General features: G+C 34.0%; 1 protein-coding gene across 1 annotated transcript in view; it reads right to left on the bottom strand.

The window, feature by feature from the left end:
• Positions 1-1107: 1107 nt before the first annotated feature.
• Positions 1108-15162, bottom strand: part of LOC140040592 (protein Wnt-3a-like) — a 29185-nt gene continuing 15130 nt past the window's right edge. The window contains exons 2-4 of the mRNA XM_072086645.1: positions 4376-4614; positions 2639-2928; positions 1108-2268 (exon numbers count right to left, since the gene is read on the bottom strand). Coding sequence (XP_071942746.1) covers positions 1789-2268; positions 2639-2928; positions 4376-4614 — 1009 coding nt within the window. The 3' untranslated portion in view covers positions 1108-1788. The remainder of the gene's footprint in view (positions 2269-2638; positions 2929-4375; positions 4615-15162) is intronic.

Raw genomic sequence — 15162 nt, 5'->3', positions numbered from 1 at the left:
TGTAATCTATATTTACATGTATAAAAATCTCCAGAATAACTATTTGATTTGAAGGTTACACCTACAAGTCATGTATCTAAACTTTAAACCGTAAATACTCAACATTTACTACAGTAAAACTCCTTTTGTATTTTCCCTAACCGTGATGTGTCCACTTAATAGTAGGCGTGTCTCCTGTTTTACATCTGTGACGATTAGTTCTCCATAACTGTTTTGCGTCATCGCAAACACGTATGCGCATGCGTAATCGTATTCATAATTGTTATTCTTTCCTGATTAGTTATCTAGCTTATCTTAGCTACTAACTACTGACCAATCAGAAATAGTCATCATAGCAGCATCAGGACTATGACATGGGTAAACTTTGCTCTATCAAACTTAACATTGATGCAATCTAATATTTTATCTAGGCCCTGGCGTGACCATCCAACGTATGGAATGGATAACCGATTCAAGAAGGCTTATACGGGATATGTGTATGCATAGATCGGAAACAAATATGTCTGGAGAATGTCGTCTGATGTCGTGTTATCTAAAACTACTGACCAATCAGAAGCACGGAGCAATAATTAACGACGCTAAGTGCTGGCTATAATGTTATGATACCAGGGTACTCGTAGGGCTATGTCCAAACATTATTTACAGTATTATTCTAGCCTAAGGTGTCATGTCAGCAGACAATGCAAATGTAATTATAAAATGGAGGATCCTCCATGAGTTATTTTTTGTTATGATTAATGTTATCATTCTTGATATGTGTGGCTAAGATTGTTCAAGGTAACTGCATTCATAGTTATCATTGATTGTCTATAGCCTATATTATTATGCTAAAGGTTCTGTAATGGAAATTAACCTATGGTTTTCGTACAGTACCTCAGCCTACATTCTGTCCACGTCAAGTTCAGATTCTCTGGGGTAAGTATTTCATTACTTCTTTATAAGTATTATTTCATTTGTTAAGTTTACCGAATAGGCCTTTTTTGCAGGTTTAAACATTGGCTAGGTCCTAGAGATAGTTCATGACACCAGGGAAGAGTGATCTCTTCCCTAGTGTCACTTAATGAATTTCGAAACAAACAAACGTGAGAAATTGAGAGACATTATACGTCATACATTACTCTATATTTAATTACGTAATCTATCCAATTCAGCAGACTTAATTATAAGCATTCAAAAACAATAAAAACTTAATAGTATACACACTAGACTATTGTAATTATATTTCAAATATCCTAGCATACACCAACTGCAATAAATATAAATAGTATTATACAAATTATTATATATTTCTTCAAGATGAAAGCAGTACAGTTATTTACATTTATTTATTATATAAATACGAAAAATTGTAACTTTAATTTGTATACATTACATCGTCTGAATATTTTCGTTGTTTTTGGTAAGTACAATTGTATCGTATAGTTGAAAATGTTGTCAAGTAATTATGTTCACAGTAATTTTAAAAACGTATTACTATTCTACAATTATACTAACGGTGACACATGATTTCAGTAATTTATTCGTGTTTCGGGATTCAAACAGCGAAAGCTGAATTACCTATTTCAACCAACAGCACTCAACTTCTGACTTCTTGATAGATAGAATCTGTTTTTCTTCTTCAAGATGTCTGATTTTCTTCGAAACATTTGGGTTTTGTATGAGCGGTCACTATGCTGCTACTCCTCTGCGTGGCTCAATATAAGCTTCAATTCAAACCCGTGGATTGCGCGCCTAACGGGAACAACTTCCATTTTTTAAACTCTGCCTAGAATTTTGTTTCAAAGTTTATTAATTACACGTGTGTACATCATATTCGCGCCTGCATTGTTTACACTTAACCTCACAACACCACACGAATTGACAATCACAACGTTCAATCCTCTCAACGCGTTGCGTTTTGTAACCGCGTTGACAACACATTAACTCACAGCCGTCGATGGCGTGTGATGACGCGTTGCACACTCGTCCTTGCGTTCCAAACGATCCATTATCGGGATCATATTCGCAGTAACTGGGCGATATTTCATAGTAAATTAAATCACCTTTTGTTGGTTTCTTGAACATTTTGTATTTTGGTTTCAATGAATATTCGTTACCGCGTGCTGTTGTCTGTGACGTTATTACCATTTCTTTAGCGCTGTCGTAGCGAACTTTAAGGTTGTCACCAAGTTTTCGAAACGACGTTTGTTGCCACCAACACGTTTTGAATTCACATGTACCAGATATTCCGTGACATTTACACGCTAGTTCTACAGAGTTCAGGACAGCCTGCAAATAAACACATACGATTCATAAAAACTACGAATTGTTATTTATTCGGGATTTTGGAGTTTATTTCCAGGAATCAGAGTAAAGGTAAACAACTCAACAACATTCGATTGGACAAGAGTACTGCAAATACAATGTTATGGAACATATGTAACGATATCAGCATCTACAATTTTATTTTGAAAACGGAAAAAGTTGGTTGGAACGAATTTCGACAAATACTGTGTTACATCTATATCAATTGAGTAATTAAGATTAGGACATCTCTCCTAATAATAATATACCACATTGATTTTGACGATAAACCGCCTTATTGATTGTAACTGAGTTTAAAGATGAGTGAGGAAGATGTATGAAGTAATAGACCTACCTGACGTCCAGCTTCGTTGTTATGTCTATTCATTGCCGATCTTGCATTTCGATTATCTTCTCCTGGGTTCAAGAAACTTCTGCTAAACTTCACCCCCTGCATGATGTCCTCGCTGCACCCACCCCATTTCCACGTCTCATTTGGTGTGATGTCATAATCATGATTACGTGGTCCACGATGACGGCCATCGCAGCCACACGTCAGCAGGTCTCCTCGTGAGCAAGACCGTGTAACCGCGTGTACCATACCGGCTGCAAGTATACTGTGTACAAACGCCGACTCCCTGGAACCTACAAAACGAAAATAATGATAAAATACTATAATAACAATACATACTAAAAATACATGTACCGCCAATATTCAGGATTTATAACAAGCCTCATCCTTTGGAACATCTCTATTTAAGCTTGGTTCCCACTAGAACGTAACGCAAAGACGTAAACGCAACGCAAGCGTTTTAACCAATGACAAGCGAAGTTATAGACAGTTAGCAATCACAAGCGAATAAGCCATCGCTTGTGATTGGTCAATTCACTTGCATTGCGTTACGTCCTTGTGTTACGTCGCTAGTGGGAACCACGCTTTAGAGGACACCTCTATTAAGGATACACTTTCCTGTGAAACGAAACAAACGAAGAGAAATGTATGCTTACTATGGCCAATCAATTCCTATTCAGAGACACTCATATTAAGGGGAGGTTTTAGGTCCTGAAGGTGTCCCTTCAATAGGAGTTCAGTTCTACTGTATATAAAAAGTATTGTTATATACTCAGAATTTGTGTTGTATGCCGAACATTTTACAACTCATGGAGAGACTACAAAATGAATCTATGAATAGTACTCCGATGTAAGTAAACCTAAATGTTCATTATATATTTACTATATTTACCTACAGCCGACGGCGTTACAAACTAAATTCGTCTGACGATTTACAGTAACATTACTCGAATTGCCTTGAGATAGATACATGTTACCGGAGTATCCAGACAGCACGCGTGTCTCGATTTTATTATGAAACATTTCCAGAATGTTGCCAATTTATTGTGAAGTTAAAAATAACAGAGGCAGAAATATTGTTTTGAAGTGTGGAATAGAAAACTATGATGGAAGTATAGTAGAACTCCTATTAACGGGACACATTCGAGACCCTTTATAAGGATTGGCCGTAGTGATCATATTTGTTGTTCGTTTCACGGTAGCCTAAAGTTTCCCGTTGTTTTTTTTTTTCATTTCATTAAACAGCGAGTGACTCGCCAATTACAGAATGAATAATTTAATATCGTGCTTATAAACTAAGTTTCATTTGAGGCTTAGGGAGAGTTGAAAGAGTCGTAAGTTACAACCCTGGTACTAGGTCAGGATTGAACCACGGATCTTGGGATTGGAAGGCAAGCACGTTAACCAGCAAGCTAAGCTCCACTACCGTTAATATAAATGTGAATGTAAGATATCTCCTGATAGGGGTGTCTCATAGGAGAGGTTTTAGTGACTTCCTACTGTAGGCCTTTCGATAAATTTTGGTGGTGGTGAATGGTTAAAAATTGCGCACGTTCGTAGATGTGCACAGAATACTACGTCACAAACGTGTGCGCTACGACGTTTTGAACGCTTTCGTGACTTTCTAAAATTCGAATAGTCGCAGAAATAGTCTTCACAGGACCGATATGATTACAGCCATGTGTAGCAGACATGTTTTACATTATTTTATTTTTATTTTTCGTACCGCGTAATCATTACCTTTTCCTAAGACGTTTCCAAACACCGACTGCTCACCGACAATCGTCGTACAATTCCAACGCCGTCCTTTAAACTGAAATTGACATTCACCAATTCCCATGTGAGCGCCCTCAGCGACGCTAACCATCATCTTTGAGTTTTTCTGACAGAACTTGATTTGTTTGGTTACAAGCCCTGGTATCTCATAGCAATTTACGCCTTGATTCTCTGTAGTAGTTGTGTACCCTGTCCCCATATACCTAGAAACAGAAATAAATTGATAAACAGTATTTTTTGAGAAGCAAAAGATAGAACTAAATTATGACGTGAAGTTTAGGCCTACTTGTTAGTTAAATTACTTTGACCATTTACCATCCACATAAATCCTTTTTTATATATTATAGGCGTAAATCCACGCCTTTTATTGTTCGCGCATTCCTTCGCATCGCAAAAAATTGAAAGGGAAAATATAAATACCTATGCGCATAATACTCATATCGCGTGATTAAGTGCGCATAGAAGGCAGACTTAAGACAGCGCCTTATAACTGTACGGTACTGCTCTGTACCACCGGTGTCAGTCTGTATGTAATTTGTTTAAATATAATTTACAGTGATAGTAAACTCTGGAACATATGTTTCTTTGTCTTTTAAGGACATTGGTAATTGAATTCAGGTTCTGTCTAATTAACTTGAAAGTAAAAAATACATCATCTTGAATTTGTTTGGCTCTGGGAAGATTTGGGCCAATATCAAAATGTATCTAAAAACGGCATTATGGTCTCCATACTGCAACGCATCCACCTGTCTCAAATATCCCTTTTTGTTTTGTTTTATCTTTTAATTTAATATATACTTTATACATTGGATGTACTACTGTATAACATAATAATAGGTTTACGTTAGTATCGACTTGTAACAGTATACATATTAGTAGTAGGCCTCTGTAGCTAAATTGTACGTTGCTATAACCTAGTTTTATTATTTCAGTGATTGCCGTCTTGTGTTAATAAATGTTAACAAATAGCTTAATTATTTACATTTGTTCAAACAATTATTTTTTGTTCGTGTCTCTTGTATTTCTTATGCGTTGTTATAGTAGGTCTTAGCAACAACCAGCTGTCGTACTGATCTTAGAATTAAACATCAAATGTTTCTGACAAGGCTAGAGTTTAACTGAAATCAAACCCATCATATCAAACCCATTAATGACATGAATAAATTCACTCGTAAATTTCCCAACTTCGTATACTTGTTAACAAGGCGCATATTATCGCTCTGTTGACGACGCGTTTACGAGGCTGGTAGAGTTTATTAAGCGGGCTAAAGTTTCCGAGGACCTACACCTCTCCATTTTAAAGCAAAAGAAGTCAAAACTGGGTCTGTACATTAACACTCTGGGACATCGTAAAAGCTGACATAACTGCATGTTGTTAGCTTGTTGATTTGTACACTATACTGAGTACGTGTGTACGGAAAAACATACATTAAATAAGATAACATTATTACACGCATGTGTAAAAACCCTAATGTCTTTGACTTACATGAAGGAAAAGAGGCTTAGAAAGCTTAGCCGTGTTAATCGAATATTAGAGTGTATCAAGTAAGACGAAATTATAACAAAAAATAAATGTGTTGATTCGTGTCTGTATTAGGATACAGTGCCATACTGTCCCCGGTGAGACACAATTCCCAGTCTAGCGTATAATCCAGCTATATCTGACTCATGTACAACTTGTAAACAGTTTCTTTAGTATATTTATAGGCCTAGTAATAGTTACGGTGATGATATTCTCTTTTTTAGCCTATAAAGAATTAGAACAAAATAATGACGTATTCAGCAGTTAATCATGGTAGGCCTACGCATTTTTTTTTGACGCGCGAAATCTAAATTATGTGGCGTGTGTGACACACGGTAGAACGATGCGTCTACTTTTTTATACGCGTTTCAATTATTTTTAACAAAGAATAGAGATGGTAGAATACTATTATACTAAGCAATTGTTGTTGCCTCGATCTTGTTATTTCCGCTATTATTTCGCAATATTTCGTTACTTCTTATGCACAGTATTATGTTTTAATGAATTCCATTATAAATCGCGATAAAATCTGTGTTTAAATCGTAAAGCCTGTCAATCGTACTCTAAACATTTCTGTTGACAAACGACAAACATTTATTTCAATGACAGAAATAACAATGAATGAATAAATCCAATTTAATTTTAAAGCTGCCTTTTTATTACTTCAATACCGAAAGTTACGAGGGACAAAATAAAAAAGGAACACCCAAATTCCTCACAGAATTATTGCATATTCGTCAAAGCAATCTAATTGATTCGTTTCAATGGTTAATATTATCTTACAATAAGTATTTTAAATTGGCAGGAGTTTGTATAATAAATATAATAACATTTATTAATTTATTTCCGTGATAAGGTGCGATATCATCGAAATACCAAGGGTATGCAGTAATGTGTGGTGAGAGCTGTTTAGAACTCATCCGGAAACTTCAGTAATTGATATATAGATAATATCATAAATAAATATTGATAAGTATCAATTATGAAGCTGTCAATTATGAACATGTCACATGCCCGTAACCCGGATTAAGTTCATCAGTAACCCGGATTAAATTCATCAATGGAAACAACATTTCTATTTATTAATATCATACGAATGCAATGTACATCAATTTGTATTGCTCTCTGAGACAGAAATACATACAGTAGGCCTATAAAACAAATCTCAATCAAATACAAAATGTACTTTACTAGAAAATAAGCACATGCATAATATGTAGGTGGAATCATGTCAGGTTCACTCTGGCTAAAAAGGTGACCTTGTACATTTTTATAGCATTAGCTTTTAAATCGTTATTCGGATAAACCATTCATAATTAACTCAAAGAAAAATATTTTGGTAGACGACTTGTAAACATATTATAAACAGCTTCACTCAAACTGTATGTATTATTGCCCTATAACGAATACTTTACTGACGTGATACGATTGTAAACGCCTTCGTGTGGCACCAAACACAAAAACTCCTTATTAAACTCTTTACTTTAATGATGCGTTTTCCAATCTACTAAACCAACTTATTGAACAGATTTTACGATTATTACAAAACATAAAATGTTGAACAACGTCAACATATGAATCCACAAATGATTGAGGATCGGAAATGATCTTCAATTGCTTTATGGTTAGAAGGTAAAAGTTAATTAATTCTAGATAAAAAGTGATGTTAATGGTGTAATTAAAAAGAACTCTTAGACGAGTAGCACAGGTGAGGTAGTATCTACCGATTGGATTGTTGTCAACTTTAGCCCAGTGTGAGGTCTTCTTCCCAGGCAATACCGTCCTTATTATTTTCACCCTTATTATTGTCACTACACACAACTCGATTTAGGAGCTTGGAGAATATTAATCCAACAATTATAATTTCAAACTTTAGAACTTTCAAATTTTGTTGAATTGATGGAAATGTTGTAGGCCTGTTACTATGAGCTACGCAAATGCATCTGATTTCTATGACAAATAAATGAGCGTATTATAGATGGGTATGCTTTAATCTACCACACTATTGATTTAGCTTCACGTTGTATATGCAAATTAGCCTATACACGTTATAATGCAAGTTAACCTGCACGTTATAATATGCAAATTAACAAAATCGTGATTATGTAATCCATCTGGTTGCTTCAATAGATTTAAGTATTTTGGAAACAACTCTGTATTGTGATGTTTTAACCTTACTAGGGCTACTTACTAAGATGAAAAGATAGATATTTCTTTTTGAAAATGTATATATGACTGAATATTTGGATATTAGGCAATAACGTAAGGTCATAACTGGTCAGACACCTTGGATATTTAAAAATCGTCTACGTCATTCTAAGGTAAGACAAACTTATGTACACCTTTGAGGATACAAGTGAAATTGAAATTTAACCGCGAATAATTGAATAGTATATTTAAGATGTTACCGTGTCATTGCGTGCATGTGTTAATAGTCAGAGGGTACGATACGTGAAGGTTTCCCTCACTATTCTTCTTTATTAGTTTACAATCTTATACACTGGATTGATAAAGTTAGTAAGTGTTTTAGCACTTTAGAAATTTGTTGTGATCGCCGAAACAATGCCATGGACAATTGGGTTCATAATAAAGTGTGTATTATAGCTCGTTCAGCGCTTCTCCCGTAGAGGCTTGGTGTAAGGGAGATAAGTTATGTACCTCTAGTCTAAAGTAAAATTGCATTTATATTAGGCATACAGTACTTGAATATTGTTTTATGTGACTATGTTCATATCGCTTAGGTAAAATGGCCTCTAGAGATAAAGTTAAGCTTATTTGAATCGAATCATCTTTTAAGTTTTCTTTTGTTGAATGATATGCCTTACGGTCCCGTCTCTAATAGCCTAATACGATTATCACTAAACATCGCATCTCGGGACTTATTGTGTATTTTAGGCCCCGAAGGGTTGATATAGGCTAATTCCATACTCCATCGCTATTTTATTTTACACCGCAATTTGTTCACCAAACCCAGTACTTATTATAGGCCTATGCTAGAAATAATGATAGCAAGGTATAGCAGCGCATAATAGATGACCATACGATTTGAGTGAGTAGAAGAAAATTTAATAGAAATATTTCGTGTTTTTTTTTTCAAATCACAAATTCTTAAGGAAACTGTCCACAAACAGCGATGTGTAAAATTCTTGTTTTGCAAACTATCGTGCTAAATTTCACAAGGTAGTTTTCGTGTGTTGATTCTAGCATAGAGCAACCGTTTAGAATTTAAATGAGGCATGGCAATTCTTTAACAATTAACCATTTAACGATGAAGATGTTCAGCCCAAATTTCCTGTCCCTAACACCTTTCAGTACCGTGAACCGATGAGCGAAAGGTATTTGTTCGTGCTCTCTTCATGCAATTCTGCAAAGCGGACTTCCGAGTCATGTTAACTAACGAAAGACAAACAACGAAGACTTACCAAATCTAATGATTTTGCAAAAAAATACAAAGTCTGTCTTCCTAGATTAGTTATATTAGGAAATCTATTTTTTTAAATAATGCACGGTTTCATCAAAGAGGGATGTGTTGGTTTATTCTGAGCGTATACAGCGTGTATTGGCGGAGAATAAACATTGCGTAAAGTCGCAATGCACTATTAACTGTGAGCTACAAACGCGTAAAACAAGCGTGTTAGAATCATCGCATAATAATATAAACAGTAAGTTTAACTATTAATTGAAAGAGGCCAATTTATCTCTTAAAGCATATGACCATGAAGGTCAAGACAATTTTAAAAGTATCAACCACAAACACGTAACGGATATGAATACGCGAATTTATTTCCGTTGCGCAAACTGATGCTGTTTGTTATTATGTTTATTCCACAATCAACGTGCTAATTGAACACATATAGACGTGTATGAACTGACGTTATCCTAGCCAAAAAAAAAAGGTTACGGTAATAAGAATGAACAATGTAGGCCAAACGACAGTAAAACAACTCTGATACACCCCTATTCAAGGGACACCCATAATTGGGGAACACCAATGGGGAAACTTTCCCGTTAAATAACAAGGATAAACATATTAACAATCCCTATTCAGGACACTTTGTTTGGTCTTTTAATAGGGACTCTACTACTAATTGGAAACCAACTAATAACCACAGCACTAAAGACATGGAACATAGTTTGTCTTATGTTAATAATTATATTCCCCTTCATATACGACAAGAAACGATAGAAATATGAAATATCACAGAATGTATGTTGAGTAATCATTAAGGAAATGAATTTATGACAATTCTCATCAACTTAAAATTATTTACAGCTTTAATAAACAACTGCCAACATCAATATCCTTTTGGTCAATATTTTGCTTTTATTGATAAACTGTTAGAAAAGACCAACTCCCTTACTGTATAACTTGTATACTTTAATATAATTATTGTTAACGTTAATTCGTAATATTGTAGTATCCCCAAGATATGTATGTAATTGCTTTAACATTTACAACTATCCTTCAAAATAAACCACATTTTCTAAGTAACCATTCAGATAATGTTTTATAAGCCAATGAATTATGTGGTTACAATTAGAAATCATGAATCAGACAATTTAGACCTAATTTGTTAATGACCTATGACCTGTAACCCGATTTGTGATGAAAAATTGTTGCAAAATGTTTCGTTAATTTAATCAAATTAAGCAACGGAATAATTGAATTATAAAAGTTTGTTTAGGTTATTTTGAAATCATTGAAAGTTAACATTTCCTTTTATCATAATGTTTTGTGTGACTATTGGGCCCCTGAAATGAACAGTGTTTTTCACTGAGAGGGCTAACGGAAACGGAATGAATAAAAAAAAGTTTTTCCAAGCGTATTATAAATATAATCACAGAAGATTATTCGTAGCTGTAATTTTGCTTGCGTTCGAACCAAACCTGATTGGGCCAGGGTGATGGCATGTAATATTGAATTTTAATTTAAAATTTAAAAATTTAAGAATTTAAAAATGTTTAATTTAAAGTAAATACAAAGTTGAAATACAAGAAAGTAACAAGTTAACCCCGATGGACTTAAAGTTAGCTCCAGAGCTGTACAATTGGCATTGCTATCATGGATTTCTTAAATATAAACATAGTAACCTTTTCAAAAATGCATGGTAGCATTTGCCACCAATTTGATATCGAAAAAAATGCTGTCCCATTGACTATTAGCTCCACTGTAACAAGCTTAACCCAGGGAAAGTTAGACGCGTTGGGCGTGTTACAGAGATCACTAATGAGGTTGTTTAACACGCTAGTCTACGCGTTAAATGTGTTTACTGTGCGCATATTTATTAGTATACAGCAGTTCCATTCATGTGTGGGTTCATCCCACTTTTATTTCCATACATATGTTTCTCATCTCTTTACATCTTTTTTCTCTAGACACATTTTTTAGATCCATTAATTTTGATGACGAAATCGGTCAGTTTAAGTCACTTAGTATAATGTCACTTTGCTTTTCACCATGATCAATAAGTTAAGTTTACTGACTTGAGGGACATTGAACAGTGTGAACAATCGAAAACAACAAGAACATGTCCATCAGTCACAGCTGCCGTGACTGCGGAAATTGTCCAAAGTCTACACTCACCAACCAAACAAAATGTTTCCATTTGTTTCAAGTACTTCAGAAAGTTAAGTTGCAGAACTCCATCTAGGACATGGCTAATTTCCCGTCAGACGGTGGGGAAACTACCTCTATTACCTGGAATCATCCCACAGCCGGCTGAATAGATCATATAACTTGGGCCAACTTATACAAGTATGGATAATGAAGTTGTCTTGCTAATTTTTACTGACACAATAATCGAGTGTCAGGGGAAATGCGATTAAAAAGAACATGTGTTAAACTAGAAAGGTTACAACAAAGTATCGTAAATATTAAAAGACTGAAGATGACGATGCAGTTTGTTGACATACCTACGTATTACACATCCTTGTAAAGAATTATTAATATTAATCTCCCACGAGAACTGTATCAAAATACAGATGTAACTAAACATAACAAAAAGGGTTGTATTTAGAAAAAACAAACATAACAAAAATTGTTTTCAACAATGGTAATCCTAAATGAATTTGTGAAAAGAAAAATGTATATGTGCATAAATAGGTATAGTCTATATACGCATTTAAATAAATAGAAAAACTTTATTAGATATATATTAGAACAATATAAGCAACAATAACAAATACAATGATAATATCCCTCTAAATTTCCTAAATATACAAAATGTATAGAACATTGGGTTTATGTTCAGTAGTTTTTAGGCCCCGAATTCGTTTCTGAATAACAGTTATAATGATATTATTAATAAGTAAGGGTCTCTCACTCATAACTGAAAAATTACAATAATTAAGTAAATTATATTAACGATAATCTAAAGTTGGAATTTCTTAATAATTATGCATGCGTTGAAATCCTCGACAATTAATTATTACCATCGTCCTTGCCCCTAATCCATCGCCCCTGTCGCATCCCATCGCTTATTTGACAAATGCTGAAAAGTGTACATACAATATGAATATGTTAAATATAAAGTTTTCCCAAGTAAATCAAATTGAATAAATATTGAATTTAAGTCTTGATTTGTAAACAGATCCGGCTATCTTTGTTCATTAAAGTAAAATGTTTTAGACACTGTACACACATCCCGACTTGCTTATCAGTTTTTCTCCAGCTGTAGTTGTTAGGCCTAACAATGACAAGCCTTTGATTTTCAACTTGACTAATTTCTTTAGTTGTCCCAGCTTCAGCAGTGACACTTCTTACAATACTATCGAACAATATCAGTCTTTATTCTAAAATCGTGTTACTCGAAAGGGCTCTTTGAAAACAAATTGGTCACTCAACCTGGATGCAAAGCAAAATCGAATCATTTTTTTAATCCGTAAAATCTGCTTTTTAATCCCAGAGTAGTTCTGCGCCAACCAGTCTACGTTATTGAAATTGGCCCATAAGCCATTATTAACAATATACTACTTTATTAACTCGTTCAACCCGGGGCCATCCCACCCTTAAAGAGTGACACGCAAATACTACTTCTATTAATCACTTACGATATTTATCTGTCGATCATATAAACAGATAAGAATTTTAAACACAATGATACAATCTGTTTGAGTATTTTGACCCAAAATAATGAACATTGTATATATCTGAATGCCTAATTCATAGACAGCAATAAAATATATACCACATATTGTATGATAAAACATGTAAGTTTCTATAAGTAGAAACTGAAATGGTAAAATATAATATAATAGCGTTTGATAGCAATAGTCTGGTTAGATTGCCTAAACAATTGTATGATATTCTAAGCCGTGTATATTATAATAAGTAGTTATAGGTCTAACAATGTCCATACAGTATTTCAACTTTTAGGTTAGTTCTCAATATTCGTGTACGCAGGCCTACTATTATCTTTGCTCCATGCTGTAAGTGACGTGCTATTGGCGGGTATAGGTTACACGTTTGACAAATAGATAGTTTAACTTAAGCTTTCCTTTCTTTTGAGATAATTACATATACCAGATAAATAATACGTTTTAACAATTTCTTTATACTGTTAACCTTCATACCAAGTCAATATAGATTGGTTTTAATCCGGTCGATTCAAAACGATTACATCATCAGAAAAGAAAAGACTTGGAATAAGTCTCATGTCAAACCGATGGGATCATCTCAATGTGTCAACTTACGAATGTCAAATAACATAAAGGAAATAGAATGTTCGTGTTAAAATCCTCTTTTGAATGCATACAAAATTAATGAGATTAGACTATCCATGTCAACATACTTGTCAAGCCAATGAAAGAACACGCATCACCTTTTAACAAAAACCTACAACTCTTAACTTGATGTTATTGTATCGCATAGTACAATAACGAAGTCTAGCTTTTATGAGTTTCAATTTATAAATATGCTGTTGCTATTGACAATGTAGCTCCATGTACACTTATAGATCTTGTATGTATATACATTTAAATTAGGCCTAATGATATTCCAACGATGATAGGCCTAATACTAAAAAACTACTAACAACTAATATTCTATTTTGGTCGTAGACCTATTGATAATATTTATTAGTTATGTGTCTAGTTAGGCTTCTACAGTACCTGTATATTGTAAAATTTGAAACATATAACTGATAGGACCTACACTGTGAATTAGCATCAGCACAGACTGATGCCAAACAACCTTCTTTAAACGGTTGTACATTTATTTCTATATTTCACACAGTTAGGGCCTATACTAATATAAATATCTAGACATATCTATCTATCAAGTATCTGTTTCTTATTTCTATTGCTTAGAACGATGATTCATTTAACTTACCAATAAATTATATTCTGTTTCTTTTATTCACATAATATTTTAAAATATGATAGGCCGACAGATTCAAAAAATTGCCCGTAGCAGTAAAAACTGAACTGTGGCACATTTCTTCCAACGAAATTAAGTATAGTGTAGTGAAATAAAAGAAGTAGGTATTATTTTTACACCATGGCTAGATAAAATACAGAACCGACATCGATACAAATAACTTTCTTAAGACACATAGGCCTAATTCCATGCAGAAATAAGCAAAATAACACACGCCTACCATAAGTATAGTCCCAAAGTTGCTAGCATTTTACTTCTTTTCTTCTTTTAAACTGATCTATTTTTGTTGATCCTATGTCGTCTTTTGTAAAACATTCATGTGTATAGAATGGGTAAGACTTGTATATCAAATGGATCGTTTGAATGTGACTTGCATGACGAACGGAAGAACAACTTGTGTTCCCTTGACGAATCAAACGCTTGTCAGATAGTTAATGACAAATATCCATAACAAGATCTGAATCTCAAACGACCCGTTCGCCCCGAAAATTCTGTGCCAGTTAAAATTTAACATTTCGTTCTTCAACTTCTTTTTCAATATAAATCAATACGTAATAAAAAGCCAAATTAAATGTTAAAAGTAGAAATTATATTTAAAAGTAAAGTTTGTCCCCATCACCCAGGTTACAGTGTCGTTTGTTTAACTATTTTAACATCAATACATTTATATGAAATTATATATCGTATACATTTGCGCATTTTACAGTAGGCCTATTTATTAGTGAGAGGTATTTGTGACCAAAACGTGAATCAAAACGCGTCAATTCCCAGAACAAATGTTGAGTATTTAAGGCTGCTACACACTATGACGACAACGATAACGATCAATAGTTAAATATACATTTTTCTTAT

The sequence above is a fragment of the Antedon mediterranea genome, chromosome 2, assembly GCF_964355755.1.
Source record: "Antedon mediterranea chromosome 2, ecAntMedi1.1, whole genome shotgun sequence".
In the NCBI taxonomy this organism is placed as follows: Eukaryota; Metazoa; Echinodermata; class Crinoidea; order Comatulida; family Antedonidae; genus Antedon; species Antedon mediterranea.
This window is presented reverse-complemented; position numbering and strand designations above follow the sequence as displayed.